Source organism: Hoplias malabaricus, chromosome X2, assembly GCF_029633855.1.
Source record: "Hoplias malabaricus isolate fHopMal1 chromosome X2, fHopMal1.hap1, whole genome shotgun sequence".
Classification (NCBI taxonomy): Eukaryota; Metazoa; Chordata; class Actinopteri; order Characiformes; family Erythrinidae; genus Hoplias; species Hoplias malabaricus.
This window is the reverse complement of record NC_089819.1, coordinates 7312890-7340491: the sequence shown is the minus strand read 5'-3', so window position 1 is coordinate 7340491 and position 27602 is coordinate 7312890. Positions and strand designations below refer to the sequence as shown.

The 27602-nt window shown below is 38.3% G+C and overlaps 3 protein-coding genes across 6 annotated transcripts in view; 1 reads left to right on the top strand and 2 right to left on the bottom strand.

Moving 5' to 3' along the window:
- LOC136677009 (transient receptor potential cation channel subfamily V member 4-like) overlaps positions 1-7997 on the bottom strand; it is a 30347-nt gene extending 22350 nt beyond the window's left edge. Inside the window, exons 1-3 of one of the 2 annotated variants that reach the window (XM_066654351.1) lie at positions 7863-7997; positions 2022-2111; positions 861-1246 (exon numbers count right to left, since the gene is read on the bottom strand). In XM_066654351.1, the coding sequence (XP_066510448.1) occupies positions 861-1246; positions 2022-2030 (395 nt within the window). In that variant the 5' untranslated portion in view covers positions 2031-2111; positions 7863-7997. The remainder of the gene's footprint in view (positions 1-860; positions 1247-2021; positions 2112-7862) is intronic. The other variant, XM_066654352.1, reaches the window with a different exon arrangement.
- Positions 7998-9975: 1978 nt separating this feature from the next.
- LOC136676943 (glycolipid transfer protein) lies at positions 9976-18776 on the bottom strand. The gene is made up of 5 exons (XM_066654256.1): positions 18546-18776; positions 14491-14549; positions 13588-13721; positions 12910-13060; positions 9976-12675 (listed from the first exon to the last, which is right to left on the bottom strand). The coding sequence occupies exons 1-5, from the start codon at positions 18646-18648 to the stop codon at positions 12493-12495; spliced, it is 630 nt and encodes a 209-aa protein (XP_066510353.1). The 5' UTR covers positions 18649-18776; the 3' UTR covers positions 9976-12492.
- A 653-nt stretch (positions 18777-19429) lies between these two features.
- Positions 19430-26874, top strand: LOC136676479 (trichoplein keratin filament-binding protein-like). 3 transcript variants are annotated; one of them, XM_066653538.1, is made up of 13 exons: positions 19430-19562; positions 20529-20774; positions 21130-21340; positions 21676-21732; positions 22008-22076; positions 22292-22465; positions 22694-22806; positions 23375-23441; positions 23661-23833; positions 24577-24658; positions 24829-25014; positions 25206-25349; positions 26203-26874. In XM_066653538.1, the coding sequence occupies exons 2-13, from the start codon at positions 20584-20586 to the stop codon at positions 26233-26235; spliced, it is 1500 nt and encodes a 499-aa protein (XP_066509635.1). In that variant the 5' UTR covers positions 19430-19562; positions 20529-20583; the 3' UTR covers positions 26236-26874. The 3 variants fall into 3 exon arrangements, with proteins under 3 accessions (XP_066509635.1, XP_066509636.1, XP_066509637.1); XM_066653539.1 differs by having other exon boundaries at positions 19485-19632; XM_066653540.1 differs by having other exon boundaries at positions 19486-19530.
- The last annotated feature ends 728 nt before the right edge of the window (positions 26875-27602 follow it).

Genomic DNA, 27602 nt, shown 5'->3' with positions numbered 1-27602 from the left:
TGTTTTAATGTCATCTTATTTTTTAATAACGGAATATAAACACGCTTGAAAAATCAATTGGAGTTTCTATTCTTTTTATCAAATCCTGGCAGCCTTCAGGCAGCCACAGTTACTGCTGTCACTTGTCACTAACCCACAGCAAAAGATCCACACATAAGTTCCAAATGTCACGCAGCACTGTGAAACTGTGCTGTGACATTTTCACAGTGGGTTAGTTAACAGTGTGTACCCCTTTACAGCGACCCTCATACAAAAATACATGAGAAAACCAGTGGGAGGGGTACATGTCAATCCTTTTCTACTGCAGCCAATCAGATACTAGATTTTCATTGTCAATCACACTATATTAAGCCAATCAACAACAGGAGTTGTTTATCGTTTTCCACTGCAGCCGCTGGTCTTCAAACTTCTTCCAAATGAAGTCAGTAACTGTGGTGATATTGGCCAGAATTTAGTGGGCAAAACATGAATTGCCAAGGGTCATCAGGATAGGGACACCACAGTATTATATTTATCTGCTGAGTGTTAGACATTTAAAATCCCCCCAATCGGTACTTGCACCAAGATCAATTCATGGTGATGCCATAACCATCTGTACCTGGGAATCCAAAAGACTATAACTGAATATAAATGTTAGCACCTGTTAGCTAACGTAACTGAATTGTCAGTCATTGTTTTCCACCAAGCATACTGAATGTCAGTGTATCAGAAGAAGCCTGTTCGAGCCTTCACCTTCCAACTTGTTAGCACTGTGTGATCGGCAGAGACTTAACTTTTGGATGGGTTTGTTTAAAAGAGATCTAAGCATTGCACTTTTTCAAACTGCAAAATGTAAATAAAAAGCCATAGGTTTTCCTCACCCTCGTGGAATTTTTTTCCTGCGTCGTTTCTGGTTTCCCCGGTATGTGCCATAGTCGAAGAGGGAGTCCATTGGAGCCTTTTTGGGCCCCGGAGCAACAGGGGACTCATAGATAGTGGTCTCCAGTCGATCCATAGGGTTGGAGATGCCCTTCTTAAAGGCTTCCTGGAATTTGTTGCGGAAGTTGTGGGGGTTCCGTGAGTGTTCCGGGGCTGATGGGGATCCCTCTTCTCCATCCAGAATTCCTGCCACAGAGGACAAAGGGAAGGATGGTTCTCCATCCCCCAAGCCATCCCGAGATTCTGCAGCATCCGGACTGGCATTTGACATGGAGGAGTTTGCCTCAGACCTGGCCAGACGATATCGCCGCATTAATGTGGAGGAATCCTGTCAAAGAAACAACACAGAATTACCATTAATATTAAAAACATGACAATACTTCTTCAAGTTTTCTTTAAAGAACCATGAACAATTTGATCTGCTCCCTTCAGAAAAAGTGCTATAAGGTAAAACGCAATTTTTAATAATTCTTTTATTCCTTTTTCAACTTCTGGGATGAAATTCTGTAATTTTCTATGACACTGGATTTATGATTTTTGTTGCTCATATGTTCTATGTTATTATGTTTAAAAGTAGGTGGGTGAGAATTTTGGCATTTAATCGTCCACATATTAATATTTAATTGAATGACTTTCATAAGAAATTCCTACCTCAGCTGAATGAACTACAGACAATAATCGACAGGTGTCACTGTGTCTTGTCTCGTCTTTCTATTCAGAGCCGTGTTTGACCTACTTTGTTACTCCGCTTGTCAAAATGAAAAATGAGGTCATGAGCAACCTGACAGAACTGGAAAGGGTAATAACAGGACATCAAATCTTAAGATCACAAAATATAAATATCCATGGAGCCTGGGGGCAAAGAACTGCCTGTTGGAGATATTGAGTGAGTTTTACCACAGTTTTGAGGTTTTGGGAAAAAAAAGTGAAGAGAATTGCATGCAGGTTGTCATGAGACCATTTACATTTATTACTGTAAAATATTGCGTCATCAACATTCCATATATTAGAGGGTGACAGAGCATATACAGTATAATATCCTGGTGAATCAGTTTTGAAATACGGATCTCCACAAATTCACATAGACTCACAGGCGTCCTCACCTCATTCATTCCTCGAGTATTGCCCTGGTGCTAAATTCCACTTTGAGTGACTGGCCAAAGATGAGGCTTCACTCAAAGTTCTGGACTGAGCTGCAGAAATAGAAAGCACACATGATCTTTTACACAAAAGCTACAAGTTCCCCCTGTATTTTATTTTATTTTTTTGGTTCCTGTACTGCTACACCATAAAGAGCAGTGGGAATTACAGAGTTAATTCAACAAGTTCATTCTGTGACAAACCTTTGCTTTAAATGAAAACAAATCCCCACAAGCAAAGGATTAGGTTTCTTAATGAACCCTGGATTTCTCTTTGACAAAAAATAAAGGGACTTTGCTAATCTTACCCAAAAGTTCAAGTAAAGAGTTAAAGAAACCCTTTTAGTCTAATGTTCAAAGTACGTTTTATTTAAAAAGAAAAACAACATTAAAAAGCTGAGCATTAGACTAAAACATTTTTTGTAAAACTGTTTTAAAAGTTTTGGGTAAAGTTAGCCACAGTTGTGGGAATGTGCCCTGCTAGCTGGGTTAGCTTCAATGTTTTTAACTAAATTATTGCTTTAGAGAACTAACTGTCTGCTGAACATTGGCTTTGGTTAAAAGGCTAGCTTGTATTTTGACTTATTTTCTGAAAACTGAACAGTCTGGTGTCATTTAAAGATTTTTGTTTACAATCCAACACAGCATCAGTGCATATGCACTTAGCCTTTACTGGGCCTGAAGTAGCATGCTAACCCACACACACATCAAAATAAGGTGAATTCTGTTCTTAGTTCTTAAAGCATGAATGATGTTAAAGTCACCTCAGATGACTGGAGCGAATCTGACTGTGCTCTAATGAAAAAAGCCTGAGTGGCAGTAAAAGAATTCTGTCAGATTACTTTCAGACACCTAGAATTCGAAACATGTTGCTACAGTCTATTGTCACGCCCCAGTTTTAATGCTATGTTTACGCTGGATGTTACAACATTGCTATGAGGATATGATAACATTCAGCCATGAGAAGATGTTGGAATATTGGTTCTGACACTTTAACTGAAACCATTGGCTAGAGCGGACCCAACACATTAGATATTTCCATTCTAATACTGAGGTATCTGCAGATATCGATCATTGGCTGTTCATATCATTTTCTTGTTCACTTAATTCATTTCAGTGACTCAATGGCAACAGTGTGAACAAAAAATCCAGACATCTCTGTCCTCTGCTACTTCCTCTAGCACCTCTTAGGGAATCCTCAGGCATCCCCAGGTCAGACGAGATATGGTGTAATCATTCCAGTGAGCCTTGTGTCACAGGGCCTCCATTCATTTGATCTTTTTTTTTTTTATGCTTCTTACACCTCCAGAGGGACATGTCCAGGGGTGGTTCTTATCAAATGCCCAAACCACTTCAACTGGCTCCTCTCAATGCAAAAGGAGCAGCACCTGTACTCCAGACACCTCTTAGACTGCAGAGCTCCTTTATTTAAGTGTTAATTTTATTTGTCATACTTGTTGGGGTCTACTACTACTCACCCTGAGTCATTATTGACTGGATTACAATCCTGAGCCTCATGCTGCATGTTTGCACTGCCTCTCACACATACTCTCTCACACACACACACTGCAGATTTAGGCTGCTCCAGTCTTAGAAAATGTTTTCTGATCAGTATTATGATTTTATATAAATTTTCCCTTAAAGGACCAAAAAAATCCATAATATGCATAAAATAAGCAATATGTGGAATATTTTCTGTGGCACTATAAAATGTACTGAGTTATTGCAGGCATCTCCCTGTTGTGAAACCACTTTGATGCCCCAAAACATCTTGTACAGATTTAAAAATCCCCAACTTTTGAAACAGCAGCGTACATTGTTGTAATTCCTGGTTGTGAAGGTCTAGTTTACTGGATGAGTTCATGACTAATCAGCACTGTTCCCATTCTATTCCTAACTCCCCTGGGACTTCGAAAACACACAACCCGGTCATCAAAAAGCTCAGGGACAACAGAACGCCTCTGCCTCAAAAAAAAAAAAAAAAAACACTGTGCTGATCCTGCTGGTTCCCAACATTTTAAGCTACAGAGAAGTGTTACTCACAACCAAGAGAATAACCATCATTCAGGAATCTGTCCTTTGCACTAAGGGCTATATCCTGTTCAGGCTTGTCCCGAGAGATTCGAAATGTGTTTCAATCCTTCCTGCCCAGAAAAAAACTGGTGTAACAGGTTTTTTTGTTTTTACTTTTTTTTGGATCTGGAAAACAGTGGCCAGAGGAACTGGTGTAATGTTACACTTCCACAAACTTACCTGCAAAGGAAGTTCCAATGTGCCCTGTCCAAGCCCAAGGACTGTTCCTGCCTTGTGCAGTGATTTAGGGTATACTCCAGACACACCAAGCCCCTGAACTGGGTGAGTTGCTTACAGGTGATGTGGTTCCAGTGGTTCTTAGTCTCATAGTTGTAACGGATTTACACCCACAGACACACTTACTGCATGTTGGCTTGAGGTTTTGCCAAAGTATTTCAGAAAAATACAGAAAAAGAAATCCTTTTTAAAGACTGGCCAATGCAAGGACTTTATTGAACACTGTATGCTGCTTCGTAACCCCAATATGGCTTCACTGATCACAACATTGTCTTTTGATCTTACCTGCCCACTCCGGCAATCTACAAGCTCCCACCATTGAATTTAAAAGCTGCTGTCCAAACACAGCTGCAGCCAGCCAATAACGCCTCTGCCCTCAGTGAGATATAATATATTATATAAGGACTGGATTCCTGGGCTGAATCACAGTGATAGTTTGGCAAAAATTCACAGAACTCTCTGAAATATAGTTGATCAGCCAATACATGCTGATTTCTCCCATGTGGAGGTTTCAGAGGCCTACAGAGTCTAACAAAAATTGGCAGATAATTTCTTTCAACTACAGAGAGGATCAGGAAAATACACATAAAGCAAATTAAAACACTTCTCACTAATGTTATTCTTTCTTCCGGATGGAAGAGCAGTGAGAGAAGGACCAGAACGCCTTCTCAGACCGAAGATTTACAGTATATGTCCACACTGATATGTCCAACTATAAGAATACAATTAGAACTACCTTTACATGCAACTTTACACCACAGGGTGTTTCACAGCAAAGTAACTTTTAAAAAATTATCTTTTCAAACTGCCACTGAGGCATGTCACCAGAGAGTTCAACACACAATCCACAATTAGAGCACAACACCGGTTGTGAACTGCTAAATAACAGACAGCGGCATTGACTTGCATGAGAGGATACTTGTGGATACCTTCTTTAGCAATAAACCAGCATGTAAACATAGCCGAAAAAAGTAACCTTATCACTGTGTTCACACAAATACACTATATTCCCAAAAGTATTCACTCACACATCCAAATGATTGAATTTGGGAGTTCCACTAACCTTCCTGGCCACAGCTGTATAAATTCAACATATTAACATAAAGTGTCAATTCATAAAATGTCCTCACTACTAAATATTCCACAGTCACCTGTCAGTGGTATTATACCAAGAGATTTTTGATCATTTTACGCTCCCCATTTTGGGGATGACCCCTTCCTGTTTCAACATGACTGTACACACACAAAGCAAGGTCCGTAATGACATGGATGAGCAAGTTTGGTGTGGAAGAATCTGACCTCAACCCAAAGAACATCTTTGGGATGAATTAGCGTGGAGACTGAGAGCCTGGCCTTCTCCTCCAACATCACTGTCTGACCACACACATGTGCTTCTGGAAGAACGGTCAAAATTCCCATAAACACTCTCCTAAACTTTGTGGAAAGCCTTTTCCGAAGAGTTGAAGCTGGTATAGATGCAAACAGTGGGCCGACATCATAACAAACCCTATGAATTAACAATGGTATTTCGGTCAATTTCATATGTGTGCGAAGGCATCAGAGCAAATACTTTTGGCGATAAAGAGTATATATCATTGCTGACTGTTGATATAGTGAGGACAACACTGTCAATCAAATCCACCAAAGCAAACGAGAAGGAAATCTTTGCCTCCTGTTAGTAAACCCATGTGTAATGCTGTTCCTGTTCTTTAGATATCAGCGATAGCTCATGCGTTGCTCTCAGGGAACAAGGAAATCAAGACTTCCTAAAGGCCCAGTATGACATTCTTCAGTCCCTCAGAGACGACCCCCTCTGAACTTCCCATACAGACGGGTCTGTCCCGAGGTGATGCTGTGGTCTCTGGCTATGGGAATGACTCAGAGAGAGTCCATTGCTGAGCTGTGTACAGTCATCTCCAGCTCTAGCCACATTTGAAGACCAGGGCTTATATGCCCCATAGGACCATGTCCAGGGACACATCCAAATTTGTGTTCTTTATAAATAGCACAAACGGTCTTAAAGAAGCAGCTAGTTAATGCCACTGGACACAGCTGGTGAGCCTAGATTTTCCTGTAATGGACACTGATTACTTATAAAGCAACAATGACCAGGTGCAAGTTTACACCAATTTTATTGTTTATAATAATTTATTTTGAAATTATTTTTATCACGGTCACATCTGGGGTTCCAAACTCATTTTACATAACAGACCAAGATTACACACCAAGGCTGATATTAAGCGAGCAGTGCTGGATTAGGTCAGTTCAGCAGGTCAATAAAACATCAACTTCTCATATCAGTTTATGTAGGCTGCGTTGTTTAGGCAATGTTGTTGTCTTATAGCAGACCTCAGAGAAATCAAAGGATGCACATAGTCCTCATTACTGTAATCAAAGCTGTCATTTTTATCAGCTCGTCAGCAGTTAAATTTAAAAAGCTATTTTAGCTAGATAAGGTTAACCTGCAAGGTTATTTATTATTAGACACCAGAATAATGTGAATGTTAATAGTAAACACAGGGACACAGATTATCTTTATCTCAAACCTGTTAATAATTTTGACCTTTCCACAGAGTTCAGTCTAGAGCTGCACAACTGATTAATGTAATATTAGAATTGCAATTTGAATAAATCATACATTATTTAATAGTTGTCTTAAGGCAGCACCCCCATTGTGTAGAAAATATTCTTAACCCCCCCTCCCTCAACCCATTAAGAATTATTTATATCTAACAACAACAACAAAAAACTGTGTAGCGGATCGAAAAACCTTTAATTTAATTTGAAATCAATGTAAAAAAAGGTTAATTCTAAGTGGAGCTTTTCCTATTGATCCATTCATCATGAAATGTATGTGAAGGACTGTGTCTGCTGCATGATGTAAATTACAAATCAATAAAAATGGGAATACATGTTTTTCTTTGGACAGTGTCAGCATTAAAAATGTTGTGAGGCAAAATAGTTCCTATAAAATATTTTCTTATTTTCATAGATTTCCCCTTATTTTCCATCATCCTCATTCCATATAAAGTTTATGAGGCTGTAATCCACCGGTTGTTGTGCAGAGGACATTAAATGCTAGAGTTCATTTGTAAACATGGTGACGTCTGGTTCCATTCACCAACACTGTAAACTGATATCGAGTCTATGAGGTTCTCTACACTCAGTCACTTCACCTCAAACCTTTCTCACTAACTTTGTACATATTTTCATTATGAAGAACTTTTGAGGAGTGGGTGAAATATCTCTTTAAGGCAAATCTAGTCCGAGTTTGATTAAGTGACCTGATCATTTACGTTTGATTATCTTTGTCTGTCTGGATGAAGCCGTGTTTGAAATGAGATACAAATAAGAACAAACCGGATAAAACAAGTTTTAAAATTTGTTATCGCGAGTAAATAGTACATCGTTTCGTATAAATGATTTTTTAAAACTTCAGTGAGAGTACATGAGTCAATAAACTCAATAAAAAATCACAAAATGTACTGGTCTTACCTCAGATCAACAACAGCAGGGTTCAGACAGGGGTCCGTTCTGGAGACTTTTATTGATTCGAATAGTTTTTATCCAGTTTATTCGCGTCTAATCCGACTTCATCTGTGTTGAGAGACTATTAGCGGTGGAAGATACCCTGGTGGAATTCAGAAACTCCTGCAGAGAGAATGAGGAAGGTTTATGGACCTCAGTTTGATTTTCACCGCCCTGTGTTTGTGTGTGTGAGGGGGGGGGGTGCACATTCTGAATGTAGTAGAGAGAGAGAAATAGAGACAGAGAAATAGAGAGAGAGAGAGAGAGAGAAAGAAATAGAGAGAGAGAGAAAGAGAGAGAAATAGAGAGAGAGAGAGAGAGAAAGAAATAGAGAAAGAGAGAAATAGAGAGAGAGAAAGAGAGAGAGGGAGAAATAGAGAGAGAGAAAGAGAGAGGGAGAAATAGAGAGAAAGAGATTGAGAGAGAGAAAGATAGAGAGAGAAATAGAGACAGAGAAATAGAGAGAGAGAAAGAAATAGAGAGAGAGAGAGAAAGAAAGAGAGAGAGAAATAGAGAGAAAGAGAGAGGGAGAAATAGAGAGAGAGAGAGAAAGAAATAGAGAGAGAGAGAGGAGTGAAAGTGAGTACTGTTTTTAGTTGCGGTCTAATTAAGATGTTGATACCACAAATTAATATATGGAGAACACCAAATAACTGCTGTGTTCCCGCCTTGCGCCCAGTGACTCTGGGTTTCAGTGGTTACAGACAATGAATGGATGAATGAATGATGTTATATGATAGTTTTAATTAATTAAAGTCCCCTTCTGGTCACAGATTTAACCCCTACAACTCACATCTTTTCTAAATTACATCTAGACCTTTAAAAAATAAAAATTTGTTACAAAAAATGTATGTGTGGAGCCTTCAATGTGGAAATTTTTAAAGTCCCCGATTTTATTTCTACTTTCACCTCCACCTCTTGCCTGCAGCTCAAAAGCCCTGCCCCACAAGCTGAAGGGGTTTGGTTCCTTGGGTTTATGATGTAAGAAAACCTGACAGTGTGAATCCATGTTTCTGAGGCTGTTTCGCACATGATGTGTCTTCTAGTGAATAAACACCACAACTCTGACCTGTTCATCAGTCTAAACCATTGTCGCTGCAAAATTAACATGCATGTGGCTGACCACGCCCTCGTGTGGCTGAGTGAGGGATTGCAGGATGGTGCTTTGGCCAAAAGTTTGTGGACATGTGCCCATATAAGATTTTGAAATGAAAGGCTATTACTGTTGAATTTATCTCTCCTTTACTGAAGTAACTACTTCTGCTCTTCGGAGCAGGCTCTAGACTAGATGTTGAACCACAGATGCATGCCATTCAGCCTCATAAACCTTAGTAATATCAGGTAGGGATGTCAGATGATTATTTGATTTGTTTCACAATCCATATAGCAAAGAAATATGGCCCAAACGTGGCACATCTGCAGTTCTCTAATGGCACATATTTGGCTGGGAATTATGACTTTGACTCAGGGTGAGTCTGGCTCATCTCAACTCAATCTCAACTCAGCCACAGCTCCACTATATTTGGGCCAGATGTCAAAATGTGGCCCACACCCACCACGTGTGGTAACCCTAGACAAGCTTGGCTAATGACATTCATATTAGTGTTTGTCTGTGGAGTGGAGCAGTGAAACTGTATTCATTGGAGGAAGCTCTATCACTTCAGAATTTTTAGATGCTGGAGAGCTAGTACAAATCAGTCAACACCAGTCCCTGATCTCACTCAATCTAATGTTTACGTAGCAGAAACCTAGGAAATCCTCATAACGTTCTAAGGTCCCTTCTACGATTACTGTACTCTTAGGGGTTTGTTTATTCCAAGATGTTTACAAAGCTGTTTGGAAACTTTATATGAGCAAGTCTATACAGTTTTAGACATGGTCCCCAAAACGTCAAAACTGTAGTTTCTGTTTGATAAACATGACATAAATAAAGAAAATCCAAAGTAAGATCCAAAGTAAGTCAACATTGAATTTAAGGTTTTAAAAAAAATAAAAATAAAAAAATAAAAAACAGAAATACATGAGTAAGTTAAAAATGTTTTTATTTTTAAAAAATAATTTAAAGAAACACTTCAGTGCAAATGTTTGTTCCATTGCAAATAAAAATCCCACGTCATGCCAAAAATTATTTACCCAAACAGACACACACACAATATTTACAATTCTAAGGGTAAACTCCAAAGAAAGTCGTAAAGACCATTATTATTATACATTACTATTCATAACTGACTTCTTTAACCAACCACCAGGGACAAAGACACCAAGTTTACCTGATCAGTATCAAATAAATTAAAACATTCAGAGTTAGAGTGATTTTTACACTTTGGTTCAGAAGGCACAACAAATTTTAAACTCATAAACAGTGAAACCAGACACAGTGATTAAAAATTAAAGGTGCAATCAGTCATTTTCTCTAGTAATTCTTCTTTATGTTATGCATCAGCCATTATACTGACACGCAGAGGCCTGGATGCATCGAAGAATCTGTACTAAACCCTATTTTAAACACAACTGCCCAAGGTGTGCGAACCCTATATATATAGTATATAATCTTAATAATTCAGGGACAACAAGGCAATTGATATCTTGTATTTCACATTGAAGCTACATGGCAAAATGTTACTATTGTCACTGAGGCTTATAGCCAAGCACTTAGTATCACGCTAACGGTAGAAGACATACTGATATCTCTATAAGCAAACATTTGTCCATCGTCACTACAGGTATTAATAATGCGTATTGGTCCGAAACTACACTATCAAATAAATGAGGCTTGCATTTACCACCTAATATATGCAAACTACACATTTCCATCACCTGTTAGTTACATTTGCCTCACAAATCCACTGCAGCTCCTGGTTTTGTATAAAGTGAGACTCACACAGAATTGTTATGAGATGAGGATTCAAACTGCTCTGTAATTTCTGACTGAATCATTTTATGCTCCATACTGCAGGCACCCCCCCCCCCCACACACACACACACAAAGGCAGACATGTTAAAAATAGGTGTCAGCATGTTTCATAACAGGAAGAAGAAGTAAAGAATCAAACATCAGACTTATATGCAGAAATATGCAAGCAGAATTTCATTTTTTGCTAATACTACCAACTTAACCTGAGAGTCAGTGAGCTTTTTGCTTCAACAGTACTGTTTTAAAACTTCATGAAAAGTCGATAAGAAAATCTAAAGAAACTGGGACAAAAACTAAACAGAAGTCTAAAATGCCTCTAAGGAGTTTTTCCTGATTAAGGCTTTTATAAATTTTACATTCACTTGAGCATATGTAATGCCAAGACTTAAAGCACTGGAAGTGTTCAAGCATTTTATGGAAGAAATTTCTAGAATGATCATAATTATTTATTGAACAGGCTACTCTATAATTATTTATACTTATGGGCTTAGTTCTAGAACAATTGTGTAGTTCTAGAATCATCAGTGCAGCTCTGTAATGATCTATGTAGTTTGAGAATTATATGCATGGTTCTAGAGTTGTTCTAGAATGACCAATCTGGTTCTAGAACTTTTCAGTCAGGTTCTAGACCTATTCTCATGAGCATAGATTTAGAATGAGCTGGTTTGTGCTAAACATGTTTTTAAACTATTTGGGCTTTTTCCTTTATCCGTGTAGTTGTTGAATTATGTGCTTCAGCTAAAAATTACTGGCTCAAGTTCTAGAATATTTGTGTTACATTAGAATGATCCATATACCTGTAGCACTATCGAGGCAGTTCTAGAACTGTCAGTGAAGTTCTAGAATGTTACAGCAATATTGTGAGAGTAAACAGAAGTGGTGAGTAACTGAGTTCAGTAACTAATTTCTGAGATCTACGTACTTTTGTTTGTGCAGCTCTGTACTTTCATTTCTTGTACATTTTTTCAAAAACACTTGATCTACTTACATGACCTTCCTTTTCCTTGGTTCCTTTTCAGTCCTTCATATTTTTTTTCCGAAATCCTTTTATTTTTTAGGTTTAAGAGTGTGTACCACTCAAGTTTGGAAATTTTGCCTTTCATACTTAGACCAAACTGATCCCAAATGTAAAGGATAAACAGATATTGGAGGTTCTAAAAAGTACTCCAAGAGTTTTGGAACCTGAAATATTTGTTAACTCAAGCTGATTTTAGAAAGCAAGTTTTTAATTAAATATCTGGATGGAAAAATAAATTCAATTGACCCATCCATATAAATAGAGATTATTTTCCAGTGTACTACAACTGTACTGTATAAAGTAAATATGAAAATGGTATGGTGCTGACCTGTATTGTTATTATTATAGTTGTCCTTCTATTTCAGTTCAGGTAACTGCTCTTTGTTACAGAGAAAGATGAAACAAAGCCACTCAGATTTTCTCCAGGAGTAACTTCTCAAAAAAAACCCTGACAAATTTGATAAAGACAGTATTGAGAAGCTTCAGCTGTGATAAGACAGCTAAACGCTACGAGAAGCTCAGCGGCGGCGTGTTTAATGGACATCCTGCCATCCAATGGGAAGCAGCTCAGTTCAAGAAGAGAAGGCAGAGTGTCCAATCAGTGAACACTTTGATACAGAGGGAGGAGAGAGAGTGATGGGGAGAAAAAAAAATAAATAAAAAATTCACGCTCGGTAGTCCAGCTCAGCGTTCATCTTGGTGTACATCTCGTAGATGGCGTCTATGGTGGCCGTGAAATTGACAAGGAACTGGCGAACTTTGTCCAGACAGTCCTCCTCCTTTACCTCACGGCCCTTCGATAGAGCTTTGAGGAAGTCTGTCTTGTAAGGAGCAGCATAGAGTGCTGCCTGGATGACAGAAGAAAGAAAAACGTTAGTGTGAATTAACTGCGAAAAGAGCAAACTATTTCATACAGCCAATGTAGGTCTATCATTTGGAAAGTGTAGTGGCTAGCTCGCTGTCCTCCTTCCAATTGAGTGGAATTCTGTTCCCTGTTACGCAACATCAATGCATCAACAGTAACTGTTTAATATGTATTACTTAGTAAAACAAGTTGAATTTTATGCAAATTATGATCTTACTTTAAAGAGTTTCTGCACCAGCCACCCGTGATATTTCTTCAGAGCAATTTCATACGCCTTGGTGACGTTGACTCTAATCAGGTTTGGGTTGTTCTCGTCCCTCTCTCCATCCACTAAACTCTGGAGAAGGACCTGAATAAACCGCAGGCCCCTGAAAAGATATTCAAGTGTTTATTTATTCAAGTGAGAAATTTCTTTGTCCAGTTAAAATGCTTGAACATTAACAAACATGTAACAAATTCAAGCTCTTCATCACTTAATTTGCTACTGTCTTTTACACTGATGTAAATGTTCTCTGTTCTTTTAAAAAAGCAGCCTAGGCTAAAATGCTCAGAATGATGTCCAGCTTCTTTTAAGTGCTACAGATTCTTCAGAAAAAAAACACTGCCACCACTTCCACGGGAAGAGACAGAGCTAAACTGCAAAAAGTTAAAGGCTGGTGAAATATAAATGGCCTATTGTAACATCACATTTGGCAACATGCATCACACTAAAAATAAATAAATAAATAATGCCTTTTTATTTATTATTACAATAGGGATTTAAGCACTGTAGTGCTCGAACACTTAAATTTTTTTTTATAATTTTCCCCCAGGGTAAAGGCCTTTAAATCAACAGCATATTCTTTATCTCACTGATCAGATTCGGATTTCAATGTTTAAAACCTCAAGGAGTCACCTCTTGAGCCACATGAGTGCAAGTGTGGCTCCCACTTTGGGCCACTCTGCTCCATGCATCTCCTTCTCTGCCTCCAAAATCTGCTGCAGGGTCTTAAAGCGGCCCGGGTTAGTGTCATACACGGCCTTGATTTTCTGTAAAAAAGGAAAGGCATAGGTATTGTGACAGTTTTAACTGATATGAACGCTGTATTTTAGTGTACAAATTTATTTTACACTTTCTGAAATGATGTATGAATTACAAACAGGAAATTTAAACAACTTCTAAGAGTTTCTATTTGGAGAATTTCACAAAAAAAAAAAAAAAAATTATATAAAAAAGAATGCAAAAGAAATACAGTTTTTTATTTTTAAATATGATTTCTGTTTTATTTTTATGCTGAAATATAAAGTAGATTATATGTGTCTTGACCATAAATGAAATAAATGAAGGGTGACATCTGACACTGCACATCAGTGTATATATATATGTTTAGTATGAGGAATTCTTTTGCCAAAAATAGTAGTTTAAGAAGATTGGAGTAAAGAAACCAATTCACATAAAACACTACAATAGTAGAAGAATGTGTGAAAAAAATTATATTTGCTTAACTTGTTGAATACTGGTGGAACAATTGCTGATATTGAAAATAATGAATGATATGTAATATGAATAATAAAGTAATATGATGTTCTTGGCCCCTCTGCTTTTTGCTGTTCACAAAGTTGTATAAAACAATACAACACTGAAGGTCATGTGTTGAGCTGTGATGGTATTTTTATAAATCCAACTTGTCAACAATACACCAAAGTCACAGAGATTAACTTTATTACCCTCACCTGGTTTACTAAAACTTAAATAAAGCAAAACACCTGAATTGAACATTTCTGCTGAATGGGCTGTGTCACGTGTAAAATGACTTACTGTTATGTTTCCAGCAATGTCAGCTTTAACAGGTGCAAAGACAGTGGAACCGAGACAGTCTGAAACAGACATGTGGGAGATTGAATAAAGTGAGTATATGAACACTAATCCAAATGACAATATCAATGTAGAATTAGAATAAAGACATGCCTGATATGATTTGGGGACTACTATGAAACATTCTTGGCTATGGGTTTCAATATATAAACAAAATCCAGTAGTCCTCTACAGCAATCGTTATGCCACATTCTGAATGTAGCGCAGAGAGAGAGAGAGAGAGAGAGAGAGAGAGAGAGAGAGAGAGAAAAAATCTTTCAGCAGTTGTCTGGTTCACTTGTTCTATCAGTATTGTCCAGCAAGTGTCCGGTTACTTTCAAGTTGCTTCTCTCTTTCTCTCCTGCTGCACTTATTATACCAAACGGGGGGAGGAAAACCCTTCCATTTTCTCTATTCATTACAAGGACAAAAAATTCTTTTCTCCCTCTTTCTGTTGTTTGTTCTCTGAACACAGCTTTTTTTTGTGTCGTGGGGTAGTAATGAAACAAACAAATGAGGTTTCACAATCCTGGTGTTTTCAGTGGCTTTTCTCATTTACAATGACCCTTTTGATTCAGTTCTTGCTCATATCAAATGAAAATGGTTAGGCTTAAATGTCCAATACATGTGAAATGTACAATACACATGAAATGAAAATATTTATCATTATATTTAAAAACTATATGCTTCTCTGAGTATATTGTGGATATTGTGAATACTTTAAAAAAGGTACATAATTAAAGGGGAGGGGAGGGAAAGGGTTTTTTCTCCCCTCCTCCAAAGGTTACATAGTGCAGTTTCTGCCGTGCTGAGCACAGATTTGCAATGACATAGGATCTGTTCTCTCTGTTAGAGATCAACGACACATCACAACAATTTTGAAGTTGTAATTTTATGGTAAAAATACTACTTAGGGTTCCTTTTACGTAAATATTCTTTTGCGTACTTCAGACTACTTTTTTTAATTTTGAATGCTCATTTGTTATTACAGCATTACTACATAATAAATACACATACTGAGTGCAGTCAAGAAGTCACAGTCCTCAAGGGTCAAGACACAAAATGTACAAAGACCCCCCAGCATTTACCCTGCTATAACTGTAATGAACTATGATTTTTTTTTTGAATTGGTGTTTTTAAAGAAAGAATGCAGAGTGCCTTCAGCTGTTGGGATAAACCCAGAATAGTTAACAGTTTGGGAAAAACGGATGTGCTAAAAGCATCCATTCAGCTTAGAGCACTGAGAGATCAAGTGTGAAATAAATGGAAAGGAATTTCTAACAATGAAGGTAGCTCCATCACAAAGTGGCAATGGTGCTATGTCAAAGTAATTTAATTTATTTTAAGTAACCAAAACAGTCACTTAAGAGCAAGATGTGAGAAAAACCTACATGTCCTAAAGTTTTTAGACACCAGCTCATCCAACACTGCTTCTGAAATGCTGGACGTTCATCTGTCGTTTGTTCCTATTTGCTGCAAATGTGTGAAAAAGTCTTCACACTGGAACAATGCTGTGAGAATTTGATGGCATTCATCTACACAGACCTCACTGAGGACAGGTACTGATGTTGGATGATTGGTTCTGGATCGCTCCAAATCATCCCAAAGGAACTGGATGGAGCTCAACACAGTTGACAGCTCCACAGCACAATAGTTTAGGGTTCTATACCCATCACTGCACTTGGCATTACCATGGAGACCTCAGACTGAAGTATAAGTGCTCCCCTAGAAAAGACAATGTAGTAGAGCCTTAAAACGTCACAACTGGATCTTAAGACCATTGTGGTTCCTTTGAGAGCATTTACACTGTTGGTATCTTTCAAAAACAAAGTGAAACTGTAAAACTGTGAAACTGTTCCTCATGCCATAATTGAGTTAATATTTTCCATTCTTGATCTTTCTGGATTGTTGACCATGTTCTGGATGGTTCTGCTGACACAATGAGGTCAGACAGAGAGAGGTCTGGCATGTAATCTGGCCGCCGGAGCTCATTAAAGGCAGTTTTTCATTTTCATGAAAAGATCTGCCCTCTGAACAAAGCCGTCCCGGTTCGGGCCATGAATGGGCTGCAAACCCGACACCGGGCCAATCATTTTCCTTGACTTAAAGTGGAGAACGGATGATTAAATTATGCATGCGGCAGGTTTTTAATCCGCTCCAGCTGGAGAGAAACCGGACCCAGAAAAAAAGATTACTCCTCACTCCGAATAATGGCCACCACTCGACAGCTCTGTTTGACAGATATCACCTTCAGGTCCTCGCTTCGAGACGTAATCAGGAGTGGAAAAAACCTGCCTCAGACAGGGAACTGGGCCAGGAGCTGGGTTCTGAGCCACAGAACAATAAAAAATATATATAATCAACAGTGCATTAATGACACCGAAAATTGAATTCAACAAAAGCCTGGATAGACAGAGCTGGCAAGAATGATAATCTACTGAATTTTTAAAAAATTAAATATTATTCGAAGCTGCCAAATTCTAATGTAGACAACTCACTAAAACTGAGACAGTGAATGGTTATGTGCAGTTAAGTGGCTCCCATGTCAAATAAGGTTAAACAGGTACAGATCGTCCTTATCATCAAGGTTTCTAGTCAAAGAAAAGAGGGCTATGGCCACACAAATTTTCAAAGAATTAAAAAATAAATTCTGTCTGTGAAAAAAAAAACAAGCACACTTATTAGCCACCTTTCACTATTCAATGATCAGATACTGATCAGACACCAGATGAGTTACTGTCTCTGACTTTACATCTACAGTGTGGAACCTCGAGGTAGGTGTGTCTTACAGAACGAACAAAGTGCTTTGCCTGATCCACTGGTACCAGCACAACACACCACCATGTCATTATCACTACAGGGATGAGAATAATACAACACCCAAAGACTACCTGCTCTGTGGTGGTCCTTTGGGGGTCCTGACCTGTGAAGAACAGGATGAAAGGGAGACCAAGAAAGTATGCAGAGAAACAGGTGGACTACAGTCTGTAACTGTAGATCTACAAAGTGCTCCCACATGTTAACTGAAGCTGATAAAACGGACAATGAGTTTAGAAAAAAGGAGGTACTTATAATATTAATGCTGGTCTGTGGAAGCTGTCTTTAAGCATTATTTGCCTCACAAGGTCCTGCATTTAGTTCTCCACCATATTTTTTAAGCTAAAACCTTCTCAAAACTGTCATAAAACAATTTGTCCAATGTCAGGCATGATATTCATCAACACACCATATAGCCGTCCTAAAGAAAACCGTGTTTTATATATAATATATATAAATGTAATATATATTTATGTTTTTGTGACTTGGAGACATCTGGTTCCATTCACCACTGCTTTTAAAAAAAAAATGAGTCCAACAGTTTGTGGACAAAGACTTACTTCATATCAAAGACAGAATTACTCATTTTTTTTATTATTTATTGTGATTCATTTAAAATAAATCTACTGAGTGTGGATTTAAGGTGCTCTACTAATTCAAGTAACAACTAAATTTAATTCGCAATAAGTGTCTCGTACAACTCATTTTGACATACCAAGTGATAATTTAGAAATGATTTCAACAAAACAAACAGATGTGTTCTTAGAGCAGAGACTTTGGGAAGTTCGCTCAATCCTAACGATCCTCAAACAAGGTTTGTCCGTTTCACTTTAAAATTCAACGGCGGGTTTTCCAGCTGTACTTGGCTAATGACATGTTATACGTGTTTAATTGCTCATTCACGTTTAATATGTGAATCACTGAATACAAAGACAGTTCACAGGGACGTCTTGTTCGATTGCTTCATTTGGAAACTCTCAGTTCCTCCTTAAAAAGTACTTCATAACTGCACCATTTAAGGTGGAACGGAAAGTTCCAACAACTGACGTGTCAAGATTTGAGTTAAGTTGGTCCAAACTGAGCTCAGATTAAGTGCTCAGTCGAGAGAGTAAAGCCCGAACTATAAGAACATGACTAAAAGAGGTCGACTCTTTTTACACAAAATCTAACCCACTCTTGGGAGTCGAAAACCCGAAACTTACCGAAAAAGGGCGGCAGGTGGGAGACGGCCTCCAGAAACGGCCTGGTCTCTATCTGTTTATCGGCGGGAAGCTGTTTAAACTGGTGCTCCAGGAGGAGAGCCATGGCTCCGATGGACAAAGTCTTCCCACGGACGGAAAGAAACCAGGGAAACACGGAGAACCCGAGGAGAGCTGCCCGCGGCTCGGACCTCCCCACCCGGTGAACAGAACAGTGAAACTCCTCGCACTACACAGCTGGATTGGAGCGCGGGGCCACGCCCATGTATTTTACGTCACGATACCAAAAACTGTAAAACCACGCCCGTTGCTAATCAGGCAACGTTAGTCACGCCCATTCCTTTCTATAAACAAAGGAATACGTTGCTAAACTAGAGAAATATTGCTTTTATTTAAGTTATAGCGTTTATAGCTGTCCAGAAAAAATATCATGTTTCCATACTGGTTATAACGTATCGTGTAATTAAAATAAAATAAATAAAATAAATTCAAAATCAATAATATATTTACAGAACATTTACTTTTTATATACTAGTCTACAATAACTACTACTACTACTACTACCATTACAATTATTATTCTTATTAATAGTAGTAATAGTTGAATAATAATAATAATAATAATAAGGAAGTGTATGTTTCGCAAATGTATAATTTTCTCAGCGATATAAAACGTCAGTTACATTCATTACCACTGTGTATCATTCTGACATGGCCATCTTCTCTAGAACAGAGCAATCCACATCAACCCAATCTCAGTCACGTTGATATTTGTAAACATCTGAATTAACTTCAGATTCCGGGTAGGCTCCGGCCCCATCGCGACCCTGAACTTAATAAGTAGTTACAGACAATGAATGAATGAATAAATTAATTGATTAACTTCATATTAACGTCATGTGATACGATAGAAAAAGGAAACCGCTAAACCCGTGGTAGATTTGACCCTCTCGGCGCGCCGTAGCGTATCCAGGGATTTCAAATCAACGGTAACCAAGAGAACTGTGGCTTGTGTTGAACGGTAAAGCTTTATGTGCTTAATACGTAATGTACATTTTGTAACTTACACATTTTCTTCGTTAAATTGAAAGGTGAGTTTAATTTGTCTCTTAAACGCTGAAATATGTCTTAACACAGATTTAAAATCTTATTCGTTCCACCTTAAATGTTGACTTAGTTACATTAACATTTAAGGTGGACAGAGGTGAACATAGGTGAGCAACAGATAAATCTCAATAAAGATTTCTCAGAATATTAGCGAGATAAATTGCATATATCATATAAAGTTTCTGAATGACGTAAATTAAAACTAAAACAGCTATCACTAGCTAGCTATGTTACACGCAGGCAGAATATACACCCATCGTCCATAACATTAAAATGAATTCTTTGTTTTTACGCTCATTGTTTATTATCTATTTTATCAGCTCTACTTATCATATAGATGCTTTTTGTTTTTCTACAGTTAAAGACTATAGTAGGTCTGTTGCTTTACATACGTTCTTAGCCTCCTTTCAGCATCTTTCGTCAATGTTAGGGACCCCCAAAGGTACTTATTAGAGTGGTAGAAGTGTATGTGCTGTGCTGGTAGGACTGGATCAGACACAACAGTGCTTCTTGAGTTTTTAAACACCTTAGTGTCACTTCTGGATTGATAATAGTCCACCAACCAATATATCCTGCTAAAAGTTTCATTGATGAAGCACTAGAGGATGACTAACACAAACTGCAGCAGCAGATGAGCTACAGTCTCTGACTTTACATCTACTATGTATACATGTCTAATAGAGTGGACAGTGAGTGACAAAGTGGAAAAACTCAACCAATCTGATCCACTCTCCAGCCACCGCCACATCAGTGTATTACAGAGAATGATCCACCGCACAAATAATACCTGCTCTGTGGAGGTCTGATGGGGGTCCTGAACGTGAACTGAACTCAGCTCAATTGGGTTTAATTTGATATTGTATTGTCCACACTGAGGCAGGTATATTCAGAGTTAGGAGCTTCTGGACACACTGACTGAGTGGCATTGCATCTCGATGGCTCTGCCAACCCTCTCGTCTCGCTGGCCAAGTAGGACTCGAGCTCTGGAGCGACAGATGGTTCGTCAGCGTGAGCAGGAGGAGCGCTGGAGGCAGCAGTGGGAAACTCATTCACAGTATTTTAAACAGCAAAATGTCCACAGCAGCAAACAGGCCCACTGGAGCTCCAGAGAGTCCTACCATCAGAGGTAAAAACTCCCCTCCTGTACATTAAAGTGGCAATCAGACATAATTCCCGATTATTCTTGCACAAATTATCCACAGAGCTTCTGTACTAAGTCTGGTTTTTTTTTTAAATTGCTTTAAAGTCTCTGGATTAAACGAGCTTGTGGGTGGGGCTACTAGCTTGAAATTTAGATATTAATATCAGGTTTGTTATGGGGCATATTGAGGTTGATCCAAGCAATTTTGAGCTGTGGCTGTACTTTTACATGCATCTGATACTCTGTATTTTTTTTATCCAGGTGTTATATTTTACATAAACATGTGACCATTGTTATTTTAAGCATTGAGATTTTGTGTATCTTTTTCTTCTGCCTCCAGCATGTCAGCATTTCACCGTGAGCGGATGAAGGAGGAGAAGAAAAAGAGATTAGAGGAAAGGAGGGAGAGGCTTAGGAATATGCTGCAAGAAGAGAGAGATGAGCTAGAGGCCGAGCTGAGGACCAGCGAGCCGGACAGGAGAGCAACGTCAAGGCAACAGCTGGACAGGACAGAGGAACTGAGATCAGCCAGAGAGGAGCGCAGGAAAAAGGTAAGACTTTCAACAGGGTTACTGAAATGTCATTGTTAATATTTTCAGGTCAGAATCATAAATAGACATGTTTTTGTTGATTTTTTTTTAAAGTCATATTTAAATATTGTTTTTGATTGTGAACTTATTTTCATTTAGAAAATCTACAACACATGGAATTTGACTAGGCAAATATTGACAAAGGACAAGAGTATGTGAGATGAAGTTGTGATCCAACAAGAATATTATAATTTTGAAACAAGAGAACAGACATGAACATACTTTGCACAAACCTGACTTCCCCAAGTTCAAATGTGAAGTTACATTTTTTTCCTCTTTTGTTTGACCCCCTTCAGCTTGCACAGGAGCTGTTGAAGGAGCACTGGAAGAAGAACAGTCCAGACCTCAGGAAGGTTGGTATTGTGCAGTGGGCAACTGCCTTCCACACAGCACACTTGGGTTTGCCATATGGCAATGAAAGTGATCATATGTGGTTGGTGTAGCGTTTATTGATAATTCTTTTTTTTTAAATAGAAGAGTATAGTTCAAGTCCAGGTAACCACACTACGCTATAAGAATAAGAGTCCTTGGGTAAATTTCCTGGCTATAACAAGAAATGCAGTATTATATCAGTACAGTATTATATCAGTGTGAGCTGGGGAGTTCTTTCATTTTCTGTCATCTGCAGGTGGAGTCACAACTGCACAAAAATCATGTAGTGAAGACGTGGCAGGAACAGCAGCAGCAGAAAAAACAGGTGATCACTTTTAATTGTGCTAATATATTTTGTATATTAATAACAAGATTTTCTTAATATGATAACATGAAGAGAAGACTGTCAAGTTGCTGTCATGAATTTGGTCACCAGGCTGGATGATACTGAGCTCTTGAGTATGAAAGGAGCTGTCAATTAAAAGTTTATTTAATATTATGGCTGATGAATGTGGCTAAACTGACACTTGTCTCCTTGAGGTGTTGGAGCTGGATGCTGAGGAAAAACGACGTCTGGAGAATGAATATGAGAGGACTAGACGAGAGGCAGAAGAGATGATGAAGGAGGAGGAGGAGAGAAGGAGAGAGCAGGAGAGGGAGAGAGCAGAACATCTCCGCAGACAGATGGAGGAGCTCCAGCTCAGGGAGGAAGAGGTTAGGAACCTCTTGGATCTATCGATATCCATGAACATGGAAGATGAATGGCATATTTTAGAGGCTTATATAAAGACCATTATAATTAATTCAGATATTTAATGTATAATATTTTCTTATTTTATTTATTGCCATTTCAACAAATGATTCGTCTCTACAATGACACGATACTGTAGAGGGTGAATGTAAAATCTGTAATAAAAAAAATGTGCGTTATGTGTGTTGCAGAGTCGGCGTCTACAGCAGGAAGAGGAGGCTCTACTCTCTCAGCGTTGGGAAGTGGAGCAGTTGGAAGAGGAAAGGAGGCGAGCAGAGGAGAGCAGAAAGAAAGCAGAGTTTGGGTGAGAGATATATTCAGAGATGTTCTGAACCCTTAAGCAGTATGAGCAGTGGGTCTGTCTGACCCAGATCATCTCTAGCTCTTATTCATTAATCTCAGATTGAGATTCAAGTTCAAAATTTATTGTGTATCATATTATAGACATGCACTAAAACACATACAGCATAACATTTGTATACACACAATAAAAACATAAACATATTTAAACTTTTTAAATATTATTGTTATTGTTCCAGCTAAAATTGTTGTGGGTTAAAATACAAAAAAAAAAACATATTTTGAGGGTATGTGCACACTGGCCAGTTTTGACTCAATGTTGTGATTTATTATTATTAATTGTTTAAATTTTTCAAAGCCTACATTAGATTCATAAATGGCAGACATGAATTAGATTTTTAAAAATGGCTGCTATTGCACTCTGGTATAAACAAATTAGTTTAAAATACTTTTTCTTTCTGTCACTGGACCTTCTGAATTACAAGGGTATTAATGTATTAAAGGTTACTGCATGTAATATATGTAACATTGAAAGGGTCTGCTTTTTTATTTTTTATTTTCGTGTCCTGCAGGCACTTCCTGAGCCGTCAGTATCGAGCTCAGCTGAAGAGACGGGCACAGGAGGTCCGGGAGGAGCTGGTGGGTTAAAGAGCAGATAAAAATGGGACCTTAGGCCTTTGGACCTAACACCTTTATATTTCACTGTTGTTTGTCTAACTTTACCTGAAACTGTAAAGAAGCAATGGATCATTTTATTCTGTAATTGGATCATTTTAAACATGGCTGTCTCACATTGTTTTTTGAAACCAGATTTAGCCATTTGTTTTGATCTCTTGCCATACCCCTTCCATCCTGCAGGAGGCAGACCGTCGCCTCCTTGAGGCTCTGTTGCAGGGTGAGGATGAGGAGCGAAGGCTGGAAAGTGCTCGGCGAGAGAGAGCTGTGGCAGATGCTGCCTGGATGAAGAAGGTTTTGGAAGAACAGCTGGAGCTGGAGAGAGAAAGAGAAGCTGAATTTGACTTGCTGCACCGGTGAGAGGACAGGAAGACAGGACAAAAAAAATCCTGCATTTAAATGTTCTCTTTTCAGTTGTCTAATAGTGTGAGTGTGAAAGCACTGGAAGTGGTTTTGCATTTTCACGTAAAATGAATTAATTCTTGCATTGTTTGCAACTAAAACAAGTATCAAAACATGGAACCGTTTGTCTCCACCCATCTGTGTTGCATGAGAATGCCCCAAATGTGAACACATTCTACAAACCACAAAAATCCTGATGGTTAGAAAACATGTATGACAAAATATTTAAGAAATTACTTACACAGATCAGCCTTAATTTTACTACCACCTACTTGTTTTCTGCCCTCACTCTCCATTCTCTCAGCTGCACTGACAACCCAGGAGCACTTTGTAGTTCTACGATTACAAAATGTAGTCCATTACTCTTTATAATTTGTTTCCAACCTTGCACCTTCTTCTTGAGGACCAACACAGAGCCGGTATGATTTGGCTGATGGGTCATTCACTGCGCTGCAGTTACACTGATGTGTTGCGCTGATGCATGTGGATCAGACACAGCAGTGCTGCTGGAGATTTTAAACCTCTGTGTCACTGCTGGACTGAGTATAGTCAAGTCAAGTGATTTCAACTATATACAGTGTACTTGTTACACAGTGACACAGTGAAAACTTTCTCCAGAACCATGGTTGTACATAGAACAGCTTGAAAAAAGTCAACTCAGAAAGTGATTTGTATCTGTGTTTGTGTATGTTTTCAGAGAGGAGGCCCAGAGGGTGTGGGATAAGAGAGAGGCTGAGTGGGAGAAGGAGAAGAAAGCCAGAGAAAGACTGATGCAGGAGGTAAATTCTTCAGCGTGTACAGCATGCTAGCAGTTTTTTTTGTCAGTATGTTGTTGTGCTCTTTAATGTTCATATGATCCATACACTCATTTTGCAGTGCATGATACAGTACACTGTAGTAAATTAAGGGGGTGATATGACAGTTGTTTTGATATTTTTTGCGTTTGCAGGTTCTGTGGGAGCGTCAGCAGCAGCTGAATGAGCAAATGCAGGAGAAGCGGAGACAGCTGGAGGAGTCTGAGAGGAGGAGAGTGGAACTGAAGAGGATGGTGGAGGAGGAAGAGGAGGAAAGACAACATGAGGAAGACCGGAAAGATCAACTCCGTACAGCTCGCATTCAGGATATCAACACACAGGTGTGATGTTCCCTGGATCTTGAACAAAATGTTGTATTTTTAATATGGCATTAAACCTGTAGTGAAGGAAGTCAATATAGTTGTTTAATGTTTTACTTTTTCTTCCAAAAATATTTTGGGCAGAGTTTATTCAGAGAGTTTATGTTTGTAGCCATTTCCTAAAGCAATGTTTTTCTGAACTATTTTTTCAGGTGGAGCAGAGACGCAGGGAGAGGTGGGAGGAGCAACGGAGACTGGAGCTGGAGGAGGCGGAACAAAGGGAGGAGCTAAGACAAAAGGAGGAGGATCTTCGTCTGGAGACGCACAGAATGATGCAAAGGGGCTATGAGGAAAAAGTAAGCAAAATACATTCAAGAGAGAGAATGGATCTTAAGCTTTATGGTTTTTATTCTATTTCTCCATTTCATCTCCTGTTATTATTTTGTATATCATATCTTAAAAACGGCCCCCTCCAGAGTGTGTTCTCACCTTGCACCCAGTGATTCCGGGTAGGCCACCAACCCACCACGACCCTGAACTGTATCAGCAGTTACAGACAGTGAATGAATAATTGAAATGAATATCCTAAAACTTAACTTAATTTTTTGCTGAATTGAGTCTGAGCTGCAGGACCCTAAGGAAGCTTACAAGTACATGAGGCTTTCCTGAGGAATAGTTTCAATTTAAACTGAAGTCGTCTTGCCTGAGTAGGTTAGAAATAGCATAGAAGGCTTTGTTTGTAGAACCCATCCTTTTATCCATCCATCCATTATCCACCACTTATCAGAGTCTGGGTCACGGGGGAAGCAGTCGGAGCAAAGAAACCCAGACCTCCCTCTCCCCAGCCACCGCCTCCAGCTGGAGCCATTTGTGTTGGAGTAGAGTATTTATGGTGGTCTCATATTTGCCCATTAGAATGTAAACCATGGAATGTGTGAACATCTGTCACGCCTTAATATCAGTTTTATCTCTATCTGTACTGAAATATTTCTGCTGAATGCCAATGGATCCTATAAACTGAGGTTATTACAGACCTGAAAGATGAATTTTGAGACACACTGCACTATTGTTACTGAAACCTTCACCAAAATCTGCCACAATGTACATTAGCATAAAACCCCTAATTTCTAATATTTGGATAACTTTGGTGGTTTATTGAAGATGATTTACTGTAATTCCTAACTGTAACAAATTTTCTATTTATTGTAGATTCGCAGCAGACCTCGTTCAGCTTGGACGTGACCTTCAGTGACCTCCCTGATAGTCTTTTTATCCTGAGTTTCCCAGAAGCCCTGAACACTCCAGAACTGCATGCCATAGTGTTCAGCTTTAACTCAGCAGACCCAGGTCAGAAAGGGCTTTTTACAGGAGTCCGGGATGTTGGAGGAGTAGTTTACAGTGAAGCATGCCTCCTGAAATATATATTTAATGCTTGTTTTACAATACAATTGCCTTTTAGTTTGTCTGTAATTTACTAAGAACAGGAACACTGATCTATGAGCAGCTGGCCTGTGACAGTCTTGTAAAAATTGGTAGACATCCCTGGTTGACTTGTTGATTATCCAATAAATATCTTTACTTTTAACACAGCAGAAAAATGTAAGTATTTCATCTGTCTGTTTTATAATATGAATTATTATAATGTTATGTTACATACCCATTTAACATTACCAAGATAAGTGTACACAAAGGGGAAAAAATTAAATTAAATTTCTATTCATTTGTTTTAAAAACATGGCCCTGAAAATAATGTATAAAACAGGTTCATGTTGTTAAACCAGGCGTGCCTAATCTTTTGCTCATGTCCAGAAACAGCACTCATAATGTACTTCCTTTAAAATCTAATGAAACAGCACTTGAGCTTTGTTTTATAGAAATTATCTGGACATTTTGTAGATTTCAATCGAGTCATTTTTTGCTAGTAGTTTTTGGCTTTGGGATTTTTTTTGACAAATGACAAAATTGTATGTTGGTTTTATTTATATTATTTAATAGTCTACATGAAAAGTAAAATGAAACTAACCTTTTGCCAAAAAAAGTAGGTCTTCACTTGAACAAAAATGATTAAAATATTAAAAATAAGCAAAAGTTTTATCCAGATTTTCCTTCATGGTAAGACCTTTTGCTGACGCCTAGTGGTGTGAGTGCATATGAGGTACTAAACCTGTTTTAAACATACTGCTTCAGGAACTACAATTCAATTTGATTTCTACACTCATGTGAATTGCACTTTATTTTATTTATTTTTTTAACATTCAATGGCCACTGTCATAAATACTGGTTCATACATTTGCTGGTAAAAATGACTGCTTTTTTAAACCAAAAACAATAATTAGGCAAACTGAGAATGTATTGCACACAACATAATCATGCTTCAGACATGTTTTAATTTTATTTTATTGTGGAACTTTTAGATAAGAGAAAGCGTTTCAGTAATATCTTTGATTCCCTTCAGTTTGTCGCTTTTCATCTTTTTTACAGAATCCATTGTAAGAGTAGAATAATTAAATGTGCCTGTAGTTATTTCCTGTTATACTGAATCACACACTTTTTTTCAAAATCTTCAGTTAGTAAACCTTTGTAAAACCTTTATTATCGCCAGCGATAAC

Coding starts and splice junctions, on each gene's coding strand:
- LOC136676943 (XM_066654256.1), bottom strand. CDS start 18,648: ATGGCTCTCCTCCTGGAGCACCAGTTTAAACAGCTTCCCGCCGATAAA. Junction 13,722..14,490: donor ACATTGCTGGAAACATAACA/GTAAGTCATTTT, acceptor CCTTTTTTACAG/AAAATCAAGGCCGTGTATGA. Junction 12,676..12,909: donor TGGTGCAGAAACTCTTTAAA/GTAAGATCATAA, acceptor TCTGTCATCCAG/GCAGCACTCTATGCTGCTCC.
- LOC136676479 (XM_066653538.1), top strand. CDS start 20,584: ATGGCTCTGCCAACCCTCTCGTCTCGCTGGCCAAGTAGGACTCGAGCT. Junction 20,775..21,129: donor AGAGAGTCCTACCATCAGAG/GTAAAAACTCCC, acceptor TTCTGCCTCCAG/CATGTCAGCATTTCACCGTG. Junction 22,077..22,291: donor AGCAGCAGCAGAAAAAACAG/GTGATCACTTTT, acceptor TGTCTCCTTGAG/GTGTTGGAGCTGGATGCTGA.